Source organism: Xiphophorus couchianus, chromosome 5 (assembly GCF_001444195.1).
Source record: "Xiphophorus couchianus chromosome 5, X_couchianus-1.0, whole genome shotgun sequence".
Classification (NCBI taxonomy): Eukaryota; Metazoa; Chordata; class Actinopteri; order Cyprinodontiformes; family Poeciliidae; genus Xiphophorus; species Xiphophorus couchianus.
The window spans coordinates 37607749-37621667 of record NC_040232.1 but is presented as its reverse complement, the minus strand read 5'-3'; the positions used below and the strand labels follow the sequence as shown (position 1 = coordinate 37621667).

The 13919-nt window shown below is 39.1% G+C and overlaps 3 protein-coding genes across 3 annotated transcripts; all 3 read right to left on the bottom strand.

Annotated features, from left to right (window-relative positions):
- Positions 1–830: 830 nt before the first annotated feature.
- Positions 831–2434, bottom strand: med28 (mediator complex subunit 28). Its single transcript, XM_028018792.1, has 4 exons — positions 2222–2434; positions 1551–1617; positions 1359–1471; positions 831–1257 (listed from the first exon to the last, which is right to left on the bottom strand). The coding sequence occupies exons 1-4, from the start codon at positions 2378–2380 to the stop codon at positions 1054–1056; spliced, it is 543 nt and encodes a 180-aa protein (XP_027874593.1). The 5' UTR covers positions 2381–2434; the 3' UTR covers positions 831–1053.
- Positions 2435–3221: 787 nt separating this feature from the next.
- lap3 (leucine aminopeptidase 3) lies at positions 3222–9731 on the bottom strand. Its single transcript, XM_028018791.1, has 13 exons — positions 9522–9731; positions 9317–9432; positions 8144–8198; positions 7960–8065; positions 7712–7871; positions 6965–7129; positions 6129–6284; positions 5883–6007; positions 5709–5797; positions 5532–5634; positions 5326–5405; positions 5035–5147; positions 3222–4298 (listed from the first exon to the last, which is right to left on the bottom strand). The coding sequence occupies exons 1-13, from the start codon at positions 9612–9614 to the stop codon at positions 4112–4114; spliced, it is 1548 nt and encodes a 515-aa protein (XP_027874592.1). The 5' UTR covers positions 9615–9731; the 3' UTR covers positions 3222–4111.
- A 953-nt stretch (positions 9732–10684) lies between these two features.
- Positions 10685–13912, bottom strand: clrn2 (clarin 2). The gene is made up of 3 exons (XM_028018716.1): positions 13424–13912; positions 12511–12690; positions 10685–11412 (listed from the first exon to the last, which is right to left on the bottom strand). Exons 1-3 carry the CDS (start codon positions 13674–13676, stop codon positions 11144–11146), a joined length of 702 nt encoding a protein of 233 aa, XP_027874517.1. The 5' UTR covers positions 13677–13912; the 3' UTR covers positions 10685–11143.
- Between the last annotated feature and the right edge of the window lie 7 nt (positions 13913–13919).

Sequence of the window (13919 nt, the reverse complement as noted above, 5' to 3'; positions counted from 1 at the left end):
ATCCAGTGGCGGTTCTAGCATTTTTAGCAGATTAGCACTTTGTTCATGTCAGTAGATGACAGAAATTGGCCTTTTGTTGTTTTACATCCACCACTAAGAATTTATTTATTTATTTTATTGATTGTTTCAAGTGTAATTTTTAAAATGGGACATTATTAACATTTACAGGCAAAATACATGAGATCTTAGCCAAGTGGCTAATTTTCTTCCCTAGTCACAATGGACAGGTTGATGTGATGTTCAGTAAGAAGAAAAAGCAAAATCTTGCTACTGCACAAAAACACTTCATAAATGAGAAGAGAGAGAAATTAAACTGCTGTTTGTAGGCAACAATTTTCATTTTAAGTTATGTGCCGGTCAGATGTCTATGTGATCTCAAGACATCCATCCATCCATCTTCTTCCGCTTATCCAGGGTCGGTTCACGGGGGTAGCAGCTTCAGGAGGGAGGCCCAGACTTCCCTCTCCCCGGCCACTTCTTCTAGCTCCTCCGGGGGAATCCCGAGGCGTTCCCAGGCCAGCCGAGAGACATAGTCCCTCCAGCGTGTCCTGGGTCTTCTCCGGGGCCTCCTCCCTGTGGTACATGCCCCGAACACCTCACCAGGGAGGCGTCCAGGAGGCATCCTAACCAGATGCCCGAGCCACCTCAACTGGCTCCTCTCGATGTGAAGGAGCAGCGGCTCTACTCTGAGTCCCTCCTGGATAACCCCCTGTGCCACCACAGCACGCCCCATAATGCTGCCTCTTTAATATCACATTCATGCGCATGTTGAGTGTTTGTACTGAAAATATTACCAAATTACAGACCAATGAAAATCCTTAGTCATGATCTGACGTCATGTGGTGAGAAAATAGTATCAGACTCGTTTATTTTATTTTTACATTAAAAAATATTTACATCAAACACTAGAAAAAAACCCCATAAAAGTAAAAATGTACATCAGTCCAACGACAGTCGTCTATACAGTCTACAAACCTAAACGCATGTATCCGTCCTGATGGAGCTTCTCCTTCAACATGGCGGCTTCTACAGATGAGAAGGCGCTTTGGTGTCTTAGCTGGGTTTTAGAGGAGCTGGGGGCAGACTAGCCGAGGCCTGTTCCAGGAAGGCCAGTGGTCCCGGAGGGGGAAGGTCTGTGGGTTTACGATGCTGACCGCTAACGTCCTCCAGAACCTGCTGCCAGTGGTGCAGCTTGGCCAGATGCTTCTGGACCAGCAGTTCTTTCCTCTGCAGCTCATTACGCAGGTCCGACACGTCCTGGAGAGAGAGAAGAACTGGACTTGAGAGGAGGGAAGCCACAGTATACTGAAGGCAAGGAATTAGCAACCCATAAATGTCAGTTTGGTCCAAATGTTTACCTCTTTCAACACCTGCTCTGGTTTCTGCACAGAGAGCTGAAGCCTCTTCTGTAGGAAGAAGCACTCAGTCTGCCGAGCCACATCCAGGAACTTCTGGATGCACTGGTCCACGCCTTCAACATAAGCATGAACGCTTTGAAACACACACTACCACGAGCAAACGATTCCAATATAACAATGCAGCAGACTGACCGGTTCGAATCTCCTCCTGATCCGTACCGTTCACATAGTCCTGACTTACTAACGATGAAAAACAAGCCTGGAAGATAAACAGAGCAGCTTTCAGGGAGAAACTATCAGAGACTTAAAGTGGAATTTAAAAAAATATATTATATATATATATAATATCAATATTCAGAATTAACTCTGCTTTTCTAGTCATGTGTGTGAAACTGTCGTCACCTACATTTATGTGTGTTTTTTTTTGTTTGTTTCTGAAACTGTACGACCGTGTACTAATGCCATTGTAGAAGAAAGAAATGAGTAAATTGCAGCTAAAAAAAAACGGAAAAATTTTAAAGCATTTTTTTCTAGAAATATTTTTTGGGAAATTTCTGAGTTTCAAGTCAAACATTTTCCACTTTGAATCAAAAATTTGCAAACTTTTTTTTTTTTGAGTTTGATAAAGAAAAAAGTTTTTATTTTTATGGAATATTACTCTTTCAACCTACAATGGTCCCATTATGTTGTCGTAAAACTGTGATTATGGTTCGGTGAAACGGCGAGTTGAAGCTCCAGTTTGTAACTGGTCAACTCACAGAAAATGCTACATTATAACTACAGTTAGCTCATAAATGAGTATGTGTGTTAGCCACAACAGCTAATGCTAACAACAGAGCTAATGTCGCCCTCTAACCTCCTACCTCGAAGGAAGCCTCCAGTTCGTCCACCAGGGTGTTGTTCCCCTGAACCCGGGGAGTGGTACCTGAAAAGCTCGGCTGAGCCGGTCCAGGAGGCCCCCCAACGGGATGAGCACCGGGCGGCTGCTGGCCTTGAAACATACCGTTCATGGACGAAGCCATCTTCCACTGTCTGCCAGCCGGGTAACGCGCATGCGCACTGCATTGATACAGCGATAAAGGGTACCCGGCAAAGAGAACTAAATAACTAATGAACGAATATAATAATTTATGAATATAAATGAGGAGAAAAGATGCACAACAAGCAATACTCTACAGTAAATAATAAGTGGAAGAAAAATAACGAGATCCAATCTCAAAATAGAAATAATCTGACAGAATAAAAATCGGCATTGATTAATAATTTCTTTATAATTGTTTAGATTAAATTTTGCTGTTGCTGCTGAAGTTTTGATATAAACAGTAATTCTCCAAGCTTCATCAAGGTGTTTTTATCCATAAGGATAAATCGACTGATTTACACATCAAAAATAATTTCAAAGACTCAATGTAGCTTATGAAATGTAGAAAAACAATCTGACTAAAACCAAAAAAATCAAGATAAGTTCACAATGCGATATCCGATTAGGAACAAATACAAACGAATAGGCTGGTTGATGGAGGAATTTACAACATTTGAACAATGGACAATGTCTGGCATTTTAACCGCGGTGGTTTTGACATGCAGGATACGGTGCTGGCGAAACTATTGACACCACCGAAAAGATTTGTAAAAACTGTAAATGTTTCTATAAATGTATATATATTTCAGCGCCAAAGAAAAAAAGATAAAGAAACGGCCGACTGGGTCTCATACTGATACCCACAGATTAAAAAAAGTAATGAAGAGATAATTTCAACTCCATAGATACACATCAACACAAAAAACCAAAGAGTACAATATGTTTTAGTGAAAACAGTTATTTTGTAAAAAAAAAAAAAAAAAAACATATATATATATATATTTTTTTTTGTCACTGAATAAATTTTCTCAATTTAACTGATGGATTAAGTTTTTAAATAAGTGGTAGATAAGGCAATATTTAACAGTATTAAATGTTTAATTTTCACATTCCTTCAGCCTGGGCGGAACATACTCTGTAAAAAACAACCGTTCAAAAAACAATGATTTTTATAAGCAATTACAGCTCATTTTAAAAACATGTCAATTGCAAAAAATGTGCTGGAAACAATGATTGCTGTAACAAAATATGTTTGTTATTTTACGATGCCGTGAAACTGATCTGTCCCTCACAGATTTCTTCTTGATTTTTTTAACCCCCATTTCAGATCAAGTTAATGTTAATATGAGAAAGATAACCCCACAAAAAACATACAAAAAAAATGCAATTTTTGAATTTAGACTTGCATTATATAGAAGAAAATCTTCCCAAACTGACCTGGCCCTATGTTGACAAGTATTTGCCCTCTACTTGAGGTTAATCACGCTCTGTTTGAGCAGCCACACAGAGGGTGATTGACAGCACTATGACCCGACTCCCGGCTCTGATTGGTCATTTCTAGTTATCACTGGGAGAAGGCAGAGGAGCTGGATTTTTTCTCAGATTATCCATCTCATAAGACATAGTGACAGTTTCAATAAATATGTTTATATATATATATATAAGTTACATATTTTAGCTTTAAGTGTGAAAAAATAAAAACAGGAGAAATCTGAAAGAGGCCAAATATCATTTCACAGCACAGTGTAATACTAATACTCAATATAAATCTGTATTAGCTCATCTATGTTACCTATGTAACATCTGTTATATTCATATGTATGTTGTTAGTTGTGTGATCTCTGACTCAGGAGAGTCCCGCTCTTCGTCAGATCTGCTCCTGATCCTCCTCTCAGCCGCTGTGGGCCAGCCTGGCAGCAAACTCCACCAGCGTGCGGGTCGGCCTCCCAGACATGCCCTTCCTGAGGTAGGGAACTTCGTCTTTGTTGCTCATCACTCCAGCGATGTCCAGGTGAGCCCAGTGAGGAGCCGTGACAAACTCCCTGAGGAAGGCAGCGGCTGTGCATGCGCCGCCAGAACTGCACAGGATAAACAGAGAGCTGGGTCAGGAGGCGGTCAGGCCACTTTCACCCTGTTAATGACTTTGTTTTTATTAACCAGTTAATAAAATTACTTTGTTTTTCTGAAATAAAGTAATTGCTCACAGAATTTTCTTGCACTGAATCAATCAAAAAGAAAAAATTAATTATGTTTTTTTTTATTATTGTTGAATATTACTACAATTATTATTATAGTTATAAAACAAAAATAAGAAAAGAAAAAGAAGCCGTCAAGCCTTCCTTCATAGTTATCATGCTCAAATGTCAGACTGATCCAGAATTAAATTCACGGACTTTTCTCAACTTTACAGTCAGTTTTATAAACACCATAAATCTATATTTCTTCATAGCAAAAATCATAAAGCGGACAAAAAATATGAGTAAGGAAGGAGGGAAAGGACAGGAGGAAGAATAGAAAAAAGGAAGGGAGACAGGAAGGAAGGAAAGACCGAAATAAGAAATGATGGAAGAAAGAAAAAAGGAAGGAAGAAAGAACAGAATGAAAGAGTAAAGCAGTAAGAGGACAGAAAGAAAGAGAACAAAGAAAGACTGCAAGCAAAAAGAAATCACAAAAGGAAACAAGGAAGAATGAGTGAGAAGGAGTAAAAAAAAATTAAAAGAGTCAAGCAAAAAAGTAAGAAATGAAGAAAAGGGATTCAATGTAAAGCCAGTCAGGTAAAACTGGATCAGAGTGTAGCAGCGGTCCGCTACGTACCGACTGTATTTGCCGATGTTGTTGAGGTCAGCCAGCTGGCTGTCAGTGACCTGCTTGGTGTAATGTTGGAACAGAGGCATCCTCCAAACTCTGTCACCTGTCACAACACTTGCCTACACACTCGCACACACACACACACACACGCACACACACACACACACACACACACACACACACACACACACACACACACACACACACACACACACACACACACACACACACACACACAGAGCATAAGCCAACAGAGAAGTTGGTACAGTAGTGAGTGTTGCTGTGCTTCCTGTCTACCTGCTGCAGCTGCTCCCACAGCCAGTCTGAGTTGGTAAACACTCCTGTTGCCGCCGAGCCCAGAGCTACATCCATGGCGCCTGCAACAAGAGGTCCTACACCGTCAACCACCATTTCTCTACAGTGCTTCCATTCAGTTAATAACATAATAACAACACATATAACAACACAGAGTAGCAGCGGTAAATCTTGCTACCTGATCTCACCTGTTAGCGTAGCAACGTTAACGATAGCTCTGGGGTTAAAGGTGTGTCCATAACAGAGAGCATCAGCCAGGATCAGTCTGCCCTCTGCGTCTGTGTTATCCACCTTCATGAAACAATAAACCTCATTAGTAAACACAGTCAGTGAGCTGTTTGGACCAATCACACGTCTTCATTTACCTGGATTGTCTTCCCGTTCTTGGCCGTGACAACATCGCCTGGTTTAGTGGCCTTCCCGCTGGGCATGTTCTCACACAGCGGCGCCAGACCTGCTCCGAGCACAAACATGGAGGATGTTGGTCTGGGCACAATAAAAATGGAGGCATTGGCAGAAAGGAATAAGAAGAAGCCCACCAACAATATTCACCGGGAGCTTCAGAGCCGCTGCGGCAACAATGGAGGCGCAAACCGTGGCGGCTCCGCCCATGTCGGCTCGCATTGCGTCCATGGATTGAGAAGGCTTTAGAGAGATGCCACCGCTGAACACACACACACACACACACATAGGAATCAGTGGCGGGCAAAGCTCACACACAGCCTACTAACAATGAGACAACATGATTATAATCAATATGAGTCGTGAGTGTGTTTGTGATGAACCTGTCAAACGTGATGCCTTTCCCCACCAGCAGCAGTGGCTGCTGGCTGTCTGCTGAGCCGCTGTAGTGCAGCTCCAGGAAGACAGGGGGCTCCTCTGAGCCCCGCGCCACGCTGAGAAACGCTCCCATCTGCTGCTCCTCCATCCAGGCCTTTGATCTTCAGATAAAATACACAAACACCAATAAGTAATAATAATAAATCTGGTTATGTGCTAAGTGAGACCTAGTCTTCTCTCTCTGTTATTGTCAATAATCATAATCTCACAAGATAAACACTGGAAATATTTAACTACCAACATCAGCATATTCTCAGTCATAGCAGCAAACAGTTGGTAACAAATAAACACAATAAATAAAAAGTTACAAAGTAAAAAAAAAGTTCATAAATAAGTAAAGCAACCAAGTCAATACATATAAGTAAGTAAGCAAATCATACTAATATCTCAATCATTAAAGTTAAGATAGTTGAGTAAATCAATAACTTAAAATGCAGATATATAAGCAAGGAAAGAAAAAACAGTTTGGCAAATCTAATTTGTCAGTGGAAAAACCAGAAAGAATACAAGTAATTTCATAAATAAGACAATAAATGAAGAATTACAGTATTTACAGCAAGAAAATACAGTACATAAATAAGCAAATAAAGTATAAAAACAAGTTAATAAGAAAGCAAATATATATAATATATATATAAATATATATATATACAGTATATATATATAGTATATATATTTTTTTATTTTACTTTTTTTTTTTTTTTTACAAAAATAGAGTTTATGCAATATTATATCATTATCAATATATAAATTGGAAATGGTCTCAAAAAACCCAACAAACCGTTTTTTGATGGTGACTCGTTCAGCGTGCGGAGCCAGTCTCTCTTCCATGGTGTTGGCGAAAGCAGTCGGAGTGATCCGATTGGCCGGAGCTTCCATGAGAAAACGTGCCAGGTTTTGACCTTCTGCATAAATGATGCCTTTCTTCCAGCCGTCCACGTCAGCGCTGGTGAGACACAGAGAGGGACGGTCAGTGGTGCCAGAGAACCTGCAGACTGAGAAATACTCAAAATACAGAAGAGTAAAAAACTCAAATGTTCAGCTGAATGTAAAAAAGAGAGAGAGAGAAAATAATGAAATACAGAATCTCTATAATATTGTGGAAGTCAAGTTGTAATATTGGGTGGTTAAAAAAAGATTGAAAATATTCTTTGTTGTTTGTTTTTATCTTTATTGAACCAAAATGTGCAAAACAGACAGGTACTGCATTAATAAACAGCACGTCAAAAGCAATATGTAAAAAGAGTTCACTTTGAAACAAACACAGGACAAATTTAAGCAAGATAAATAGAGATACATGTTTTAAGGAAAGAAAATACAATAATACAAAATAGATTAATCAAGGGGGAAAAAAAGAATAAACCTTTTTAAAAAATTACTTAATAAACAAAAAAAAAAAACAAAAACAAAAAATTATTTTTAAATTAAAAAATGTAGTCAGAGGTTTTTAGAAAATACTTTTTGTACTCAGAAAGAAACATGTTGCTCTTTTTCTTGTTAATCAAAAGATTTTAAAAGCTCAGGTTACCTTCCATGGAGCTGTGAGGTCACTCTGGTCTTCTTCTTAGACTTCAGTTCATCGTAGGAAAACAATCCCAGAACGGCGCCTTCTGCTGCCGACTTGGCGTCGCCGCAGTCGTCCACCTCAACGTGACCCACCTCCAGTTCCTGGAGAGTCCGACAGCCAGCTGAACAAAAAGAATATGTACACATACAAACATCAGCAAAACCATTTCTGAAACCGTATGTGAGATCAGACGCCGGAGCGGATCGTACCAGACACGGCCTGCCTGATGTTCTCCTTCCTGCTGTCCCACTTCTCAGCCCCACACACTCCTTCACTGTCTTTGCCCAACCCGACTACTGCGACACAGGGGAAGTCCTGATGGAGATCAGAGCACGTTTTACTCTGTCGCCATTAGAAGACGGGGAGTGAAGTGATAAAGCAGCGTCTTGTTACCTGGTGAATCCCATAGAACAGTCTGCTTTTGCCTTTCTTAAGACCAGGTCCAGAACTGGGGACAAAAACAAAACGTTTAAAAACACTCAACTGCTGTCCATAAATAGTTTATTCATTTTGCAGTCATCCCATTTCCTGAATAAGTAAAATAAACATAAGAGAAAAGAAATATAGTAAAAATAACAAGCAGACCCATTGACTAGAGATGCACCGATCTGATATTAATATCTGTATTGGGCCCGATATTGAAAACATTTTTTCACTGTTTTTCTGTATTGGATCAGTATCGACCGATACTAAGCCTCGGATATCTGTATTGTATGTGAAGTAAAAATAGTAATCGGTGCATTATTACTAGACATGACAAAATAAGTAATAACTCATTTAACAGGAGCTTCATAATTTCCATTTGCATGAATTATTGTTTGCCTCTCTCTCTCTGGATGTCTTCAGTCTGGTGCTTTGGTCTCAACCAGCACCTTTTATGGAGAACAATTTTGCTTACAGAGTATTCATAATTTAGTTTTATTTGTTGTTTTTTGCATTTGGATATTTAAAAGGTCTTCCACTTCCAGTGTTAAACTATCATTAGAATTGAAAGTTTATTGATCTTTGAGAATGTGTTCTTGCATCATTATGCTATAACAATTATGTTACTTAAAAATTTTCTCAAAGCAACAATATTATTGTTTATCGCTGTAACTTTAGGGACAATTAATCATCCAGCAAAATTTGTTATGGTGACAGACCCAATCCACCAGCATCCATGAAAAGTCAAAAACTGACAATAATTCCGAGGTAAAATGTGACCATAAACTTTCTGGTGTGTTTAGTTATTGCAGTAAAAGATGAGCCAGTTACTAGTGACAGGAGTTTTCTCCACTGCTGTTCAGCTGGCTGAAAGATGTTTAACGCACGTTCTCCAGTATTTACGAGAAAGACACATTTGACTGTATGAAGACAGCAGTCTTCCTCATGATGTTCAAATCAAACCAAGGTCATAATACAACACTAAAGCTCTAGAAATATCCCACTGTGTTTTCAATAAATCCAGACACGTTTTTTACTTTTTCAAACTGAATCGCCAGTTAACTTTTAACGATACTCTATTTTACTGGGATGCACATGTAAACTGTCGATCACATCAGCTGACAGACAGAAGAAGCAACTCACATTTTCAGCAGCTCTGAGAGCTTTCCAGACACAGACTGGTCAAACCTGGCTGCTGCCTCCGTCAGGTGACCACTTTCCTCCTCTCCGTCCTTCTCAAAGACTCCCAGGACCAGACCCTGTAGACACACACACACACACACACACACAGGTCCACACTCTGCTGCTGAGACTCTCAGGAACATTGAACACCTGGTAAACTGCTCACCTTTCTCTCCTGCAGGTGAGTGTGTGAGGCAGAGAACGGCCTGCAGAGATGTTTCCTCGCGGCCGCCTGCGCAGCTTTCCTCACAACAAGCATGGTCACCTCCTCAACATGTAATAATCTGAGTTAATATCCTAGTTTTACCTCACTGGAAGGTCAGGCGCTTCTCATGCGGGAAAGGAAGGCAGATGACCCCGTCAGAGTCGCGTTAAAGTGGCGTCACCGACGGGATAGGACGACGGGGGTTTGTCGCCACCTAGCGGCAAAGTGTCACTTTGCCTGCGGAGTACAACGTGGCTTTAAATGCAGCTCTAATCGTTCTAGTTACACTTTACAGTTAATTGCTACTCAATGTAAGTTGTCATGTAAATTTACAATAAAATGCATTAAAGTTTATGATTCTAATTTGACCAAATATGGAAAATGTTATAGGCATGTCTGTCACGACACCAAATTTTGATGATAAACTTCCCCAGTAATTATTGCAATAAATAATATATTGTTGATTTAAGATCATTTTCAAGTAATATGTTAATAATAGCATGATAATGCAGTTTGCCCTGTGAAAGACCAATAAATTTAGATTTATTGGAACTGGAACACTGGAACTGGAAGATATGTTAAATATCCTAAACAAAACACAACAAAAACAATAAATAAAACAGAAATAAAAGACACACACCCAACTGAAACCATAATTGAAATGGATCCATAAACATCATTTTCTTTACAAAATTGTTAATCATCACAATTAAAGTTATTGAAGTCATTTTAATTTATTATGCAACAGGCTTATTTATCTATGGATACTGTAACATGAGCTTACAGCGAATCATATATGTAATTACGTGCAATCTTATATTTAAAAAAATGGTTTTTGCTTGATTGTTTCAAGTTTATTGTTTCTGTTGGGTGGTTTCCTAAACAAAAAGAAAACTTCCCGCTCAAACTTAGGCCACCTTAAACAGTCTTTCAGAAATGCAGGACTTTACCATAAAATTATCAAAGTTCTTGACTTGCATAAACATTCATAAATATCTACTGGTTAGAAACCAAAGATAATTTTTTTCCCCCATTTATGCTTCTTGAACAAACTCAAAATTAATTCAATGGATCCAACAGGCAATCATGCAGAGTAACATAATGCCTTAAAAGAGGCTTTGAATAGGAACCAGACACACACAAAAAAGGATCAGATAACTGGGAATGATATTTTAAATGTCTGTAATTTACATTCTTTATGTACAATGAAAAAATAAATAGCATATTTACAGACATTTATTTACTACACAAACCGAATTTACAATACTGAACGTAAAATGTTCAGAGTGATTCTGTTGGACCACTCTTCATCGTCCACAGTACCAAAGTAAACCCAACAATAAATCCCTCTGTCTAAACTGGACAAGTTTGCTTTTTCATCAATTATCTATTCAGAACCAATAAGAACAAATAAACATTAAGGTCCTTTAAAACCAGTTTTCAGTGAGAATGAGTGTGAAATAAGTAAAACAGTGTCATCACAAATGTCAGTAAGTGTTTTTTTCTTTTCCTTTCTACGCTGAAAGCAGAAGACACAACCAATAACTCTTTTTCTGTGTGTGTGCAACACGTGTGTGTGTTCTTCAGTAGAGCAGGTCAAGGGCAGAGATTGTGGGCTCTTCCGGCTTCTTGATCTCCGGTTTGGGCAACTTGATGCGACTCATAGCGACCACTCCACAAACGACAAAGTGAGTCCCAACGCTGCCAACTCCCAGCCAGAAGGACCAGTCCAGGCTGTTATCCAGAACCTCCAGGACGAAGAGGTTCTCTCCATGGTTTGCCACCCGCTCAGTCAGACGGTGGTGCTTCACGGCTGCCAGGAAACAAAGAACCCCCAGGGCGCCAAAAAGAGCTGCAAACAGAAGAAAGTACTTCATTTCCCTTCAGATTAAAATATCTATATTTATCATATCTGTATACAGTATTAGGAGCATTGCCGATATAAAAAAAGAAGAGAAAAAAACTCCTAGATTAGTTACAGAATTTTATTAGAAAGAAATCTTAGAAATTTCTAAGGTTTCAAAAGTCAAAACTGTTTGATGTTTGTTGACTTTTGAAACTCACAGCCTTGGTTCTAGAACTTTGCTCTAGAACATTTCTGAGATTATCCTCAAAATGTCATGTTTTTTCTGGCAAATGTTCAACTTTCAAGCCCAGAAATCTCCACGTTTTTTTTTTTCCTAAAAAATCTAAAAATGTTGACTGATGTTATTTGGCTGAAATTATGGCCCGTCCACCACCACAGGGGGTATCAGCCTGAGCAGAGGCCAATGTTCTGACCAAGTGTCTCACCTTGTCTCTGAAGTGGATCAGACCACAGGACATGTCTGCAGAAATGAAGATCTTTGTCCTGGTGGACATTTGCAAACTGGAATATGTCTTTTTTATGTTTCATTTGGGTGAATGGCTTCTTCCTCACTGAGTGGCCTTTAGGCTCATGTCATTACAGGACATGTTTCACTGTAAATAATCACTCTGTTATACCAGCTTCTGCTAAATGAGCTAAAGATTAGGGAGATGGCAACAAGGCCTTGCAACCTCCTGGACTTGGGCCTCATTATCAAAGATAAATCATCAAATATCAGTGAAACGTGCAAAAAGCTACACTTTTTTAGTCAGCAACACTCATAAGTGTTTGATTATTGTAAAGCTATTAAAATTTGTTTTTATGAATTATTAATTACTAGTATTATTTTTAATGAATACACTTTTTACATCACTTTGGATTGTGGACACAAACCACTTGATTGAATGAAAAATAATTTTAAACCTAAATATTCAAGGGATAAAAAAAATGTTTGGGCTTAATTGTTAGTAATTTAGTTGAGACAAATTGCAAAGATAAATAAATAAATAAATAACACAAAAAAGCCTAAGAAAGGCAAAACATGTTGAAGCAAAGCAGAAAAATGAAGTGTTTTTTTTTGTTTGTTTGTTTTTTTTTTTTTACCAGCAATGAAGTTCCATAGGTAAAGTCCTTTGTGCCCTTTTATGCTCTGGTAGGGGACCTTGCGTGCGTTGTAAATGCAGAAGGACAGACTGACCAGGGCGAAGCCAACCGCCACCAGCAGGAAGAGAATCACCATCATGTGAAGACCCCCATTCAGCGTCTGCACCAGCTTTGGAAAAACTGCAGAGGCACACAGACCAGAGGGACGAGCTTAGGGAGGAAAACCTAAGAGCCTTTCTTAATTTTACTTGGATATTTATTTTCAGTCCAGAACCATTTGACAGCATGTTCTTTATTTGCTTGATAAACAACTTAACTTTGACCTGTGAAGCATTTAAGTGGAAAAAAAAGCTCCTAAAATTAAGCTTTAGTTCTAGATAATAATAATAATAAAAAAAGATCTAAATCTGATCTTAAGTTGTTGAAGATTGTCTAAGGCTTGTTTTTTGTTTTCCTCACTTTCTATATTTTTAATCAGAGATGAATAGTCAAAAAAGTACTCTAGTAAAAGTAGCACTACTTTGACATATTTTTATTTGAGTAAAAGTAAAAAAAAAAAAAAAGCTTTTACTCAGCTATATTAAAGTTTAATAAGTTTTACATTCAAATAATTTTTTTAATCTGATTTTGTTATTTTGTAATTCTGTTATTTACATGAATTATTCCCATTTTGGTCCTTAAAATACCCACATTTTCATATAACTTCATATTTTGATGATGTCATTTTTAAATATTAAATGATGATTTGATCAGTCACATGACTAGCCTTTTTTACCAAACTCTTGAGTAATTTCTTGAGTGGCTACTTTTTACTTTAACTTCAGTAAAGTTGAAGCAGTGCTACTGTTACTTGAACGTGTATAATTATTGGGTACTCTCCACCTCTCTCCCTTACAGTCACTTTGGATCTTACTGTATATTTTGGAGCGCCTGTTCCCGAGTCCGCACCTCTTGGTCTTTCCTCCCTGGAACAAACCGTAGTAAATGTCCCCGATAAACTGGTCCATCTCCGGACTGGACGCGTTCACGATGTCCACCCCGGTTTTACACAGAATCCGCCCGATAACCCACCGCTCTGTGGACAGGGCCACCACCAGGAGGGCCACCGAGCCGACACACAGCGCCGAGGCCACCGAGAATGTTATTCGTTTCCACAGAGAAGGCATCTTACGAGCCCATGGTGCCCCGGGGAAGGTAAGAGGACGCCGGGCAGCGGCCGCGGGGCGGACTCGGTGATCACCATGGATTTACGGAGTCGTTCATCGTCTCCTCTCAGCTCGGGAAGAGAGAAGCGATGAAGCTTCATGAAAAGCCGCTGGGCCCGGCGTGATGTTCCATCTATTCATGTGTAAGTCACACGGGAGGAGAAATTGAATCTATGGGCGTCAGGGAGATCTCTTACCGGGAGA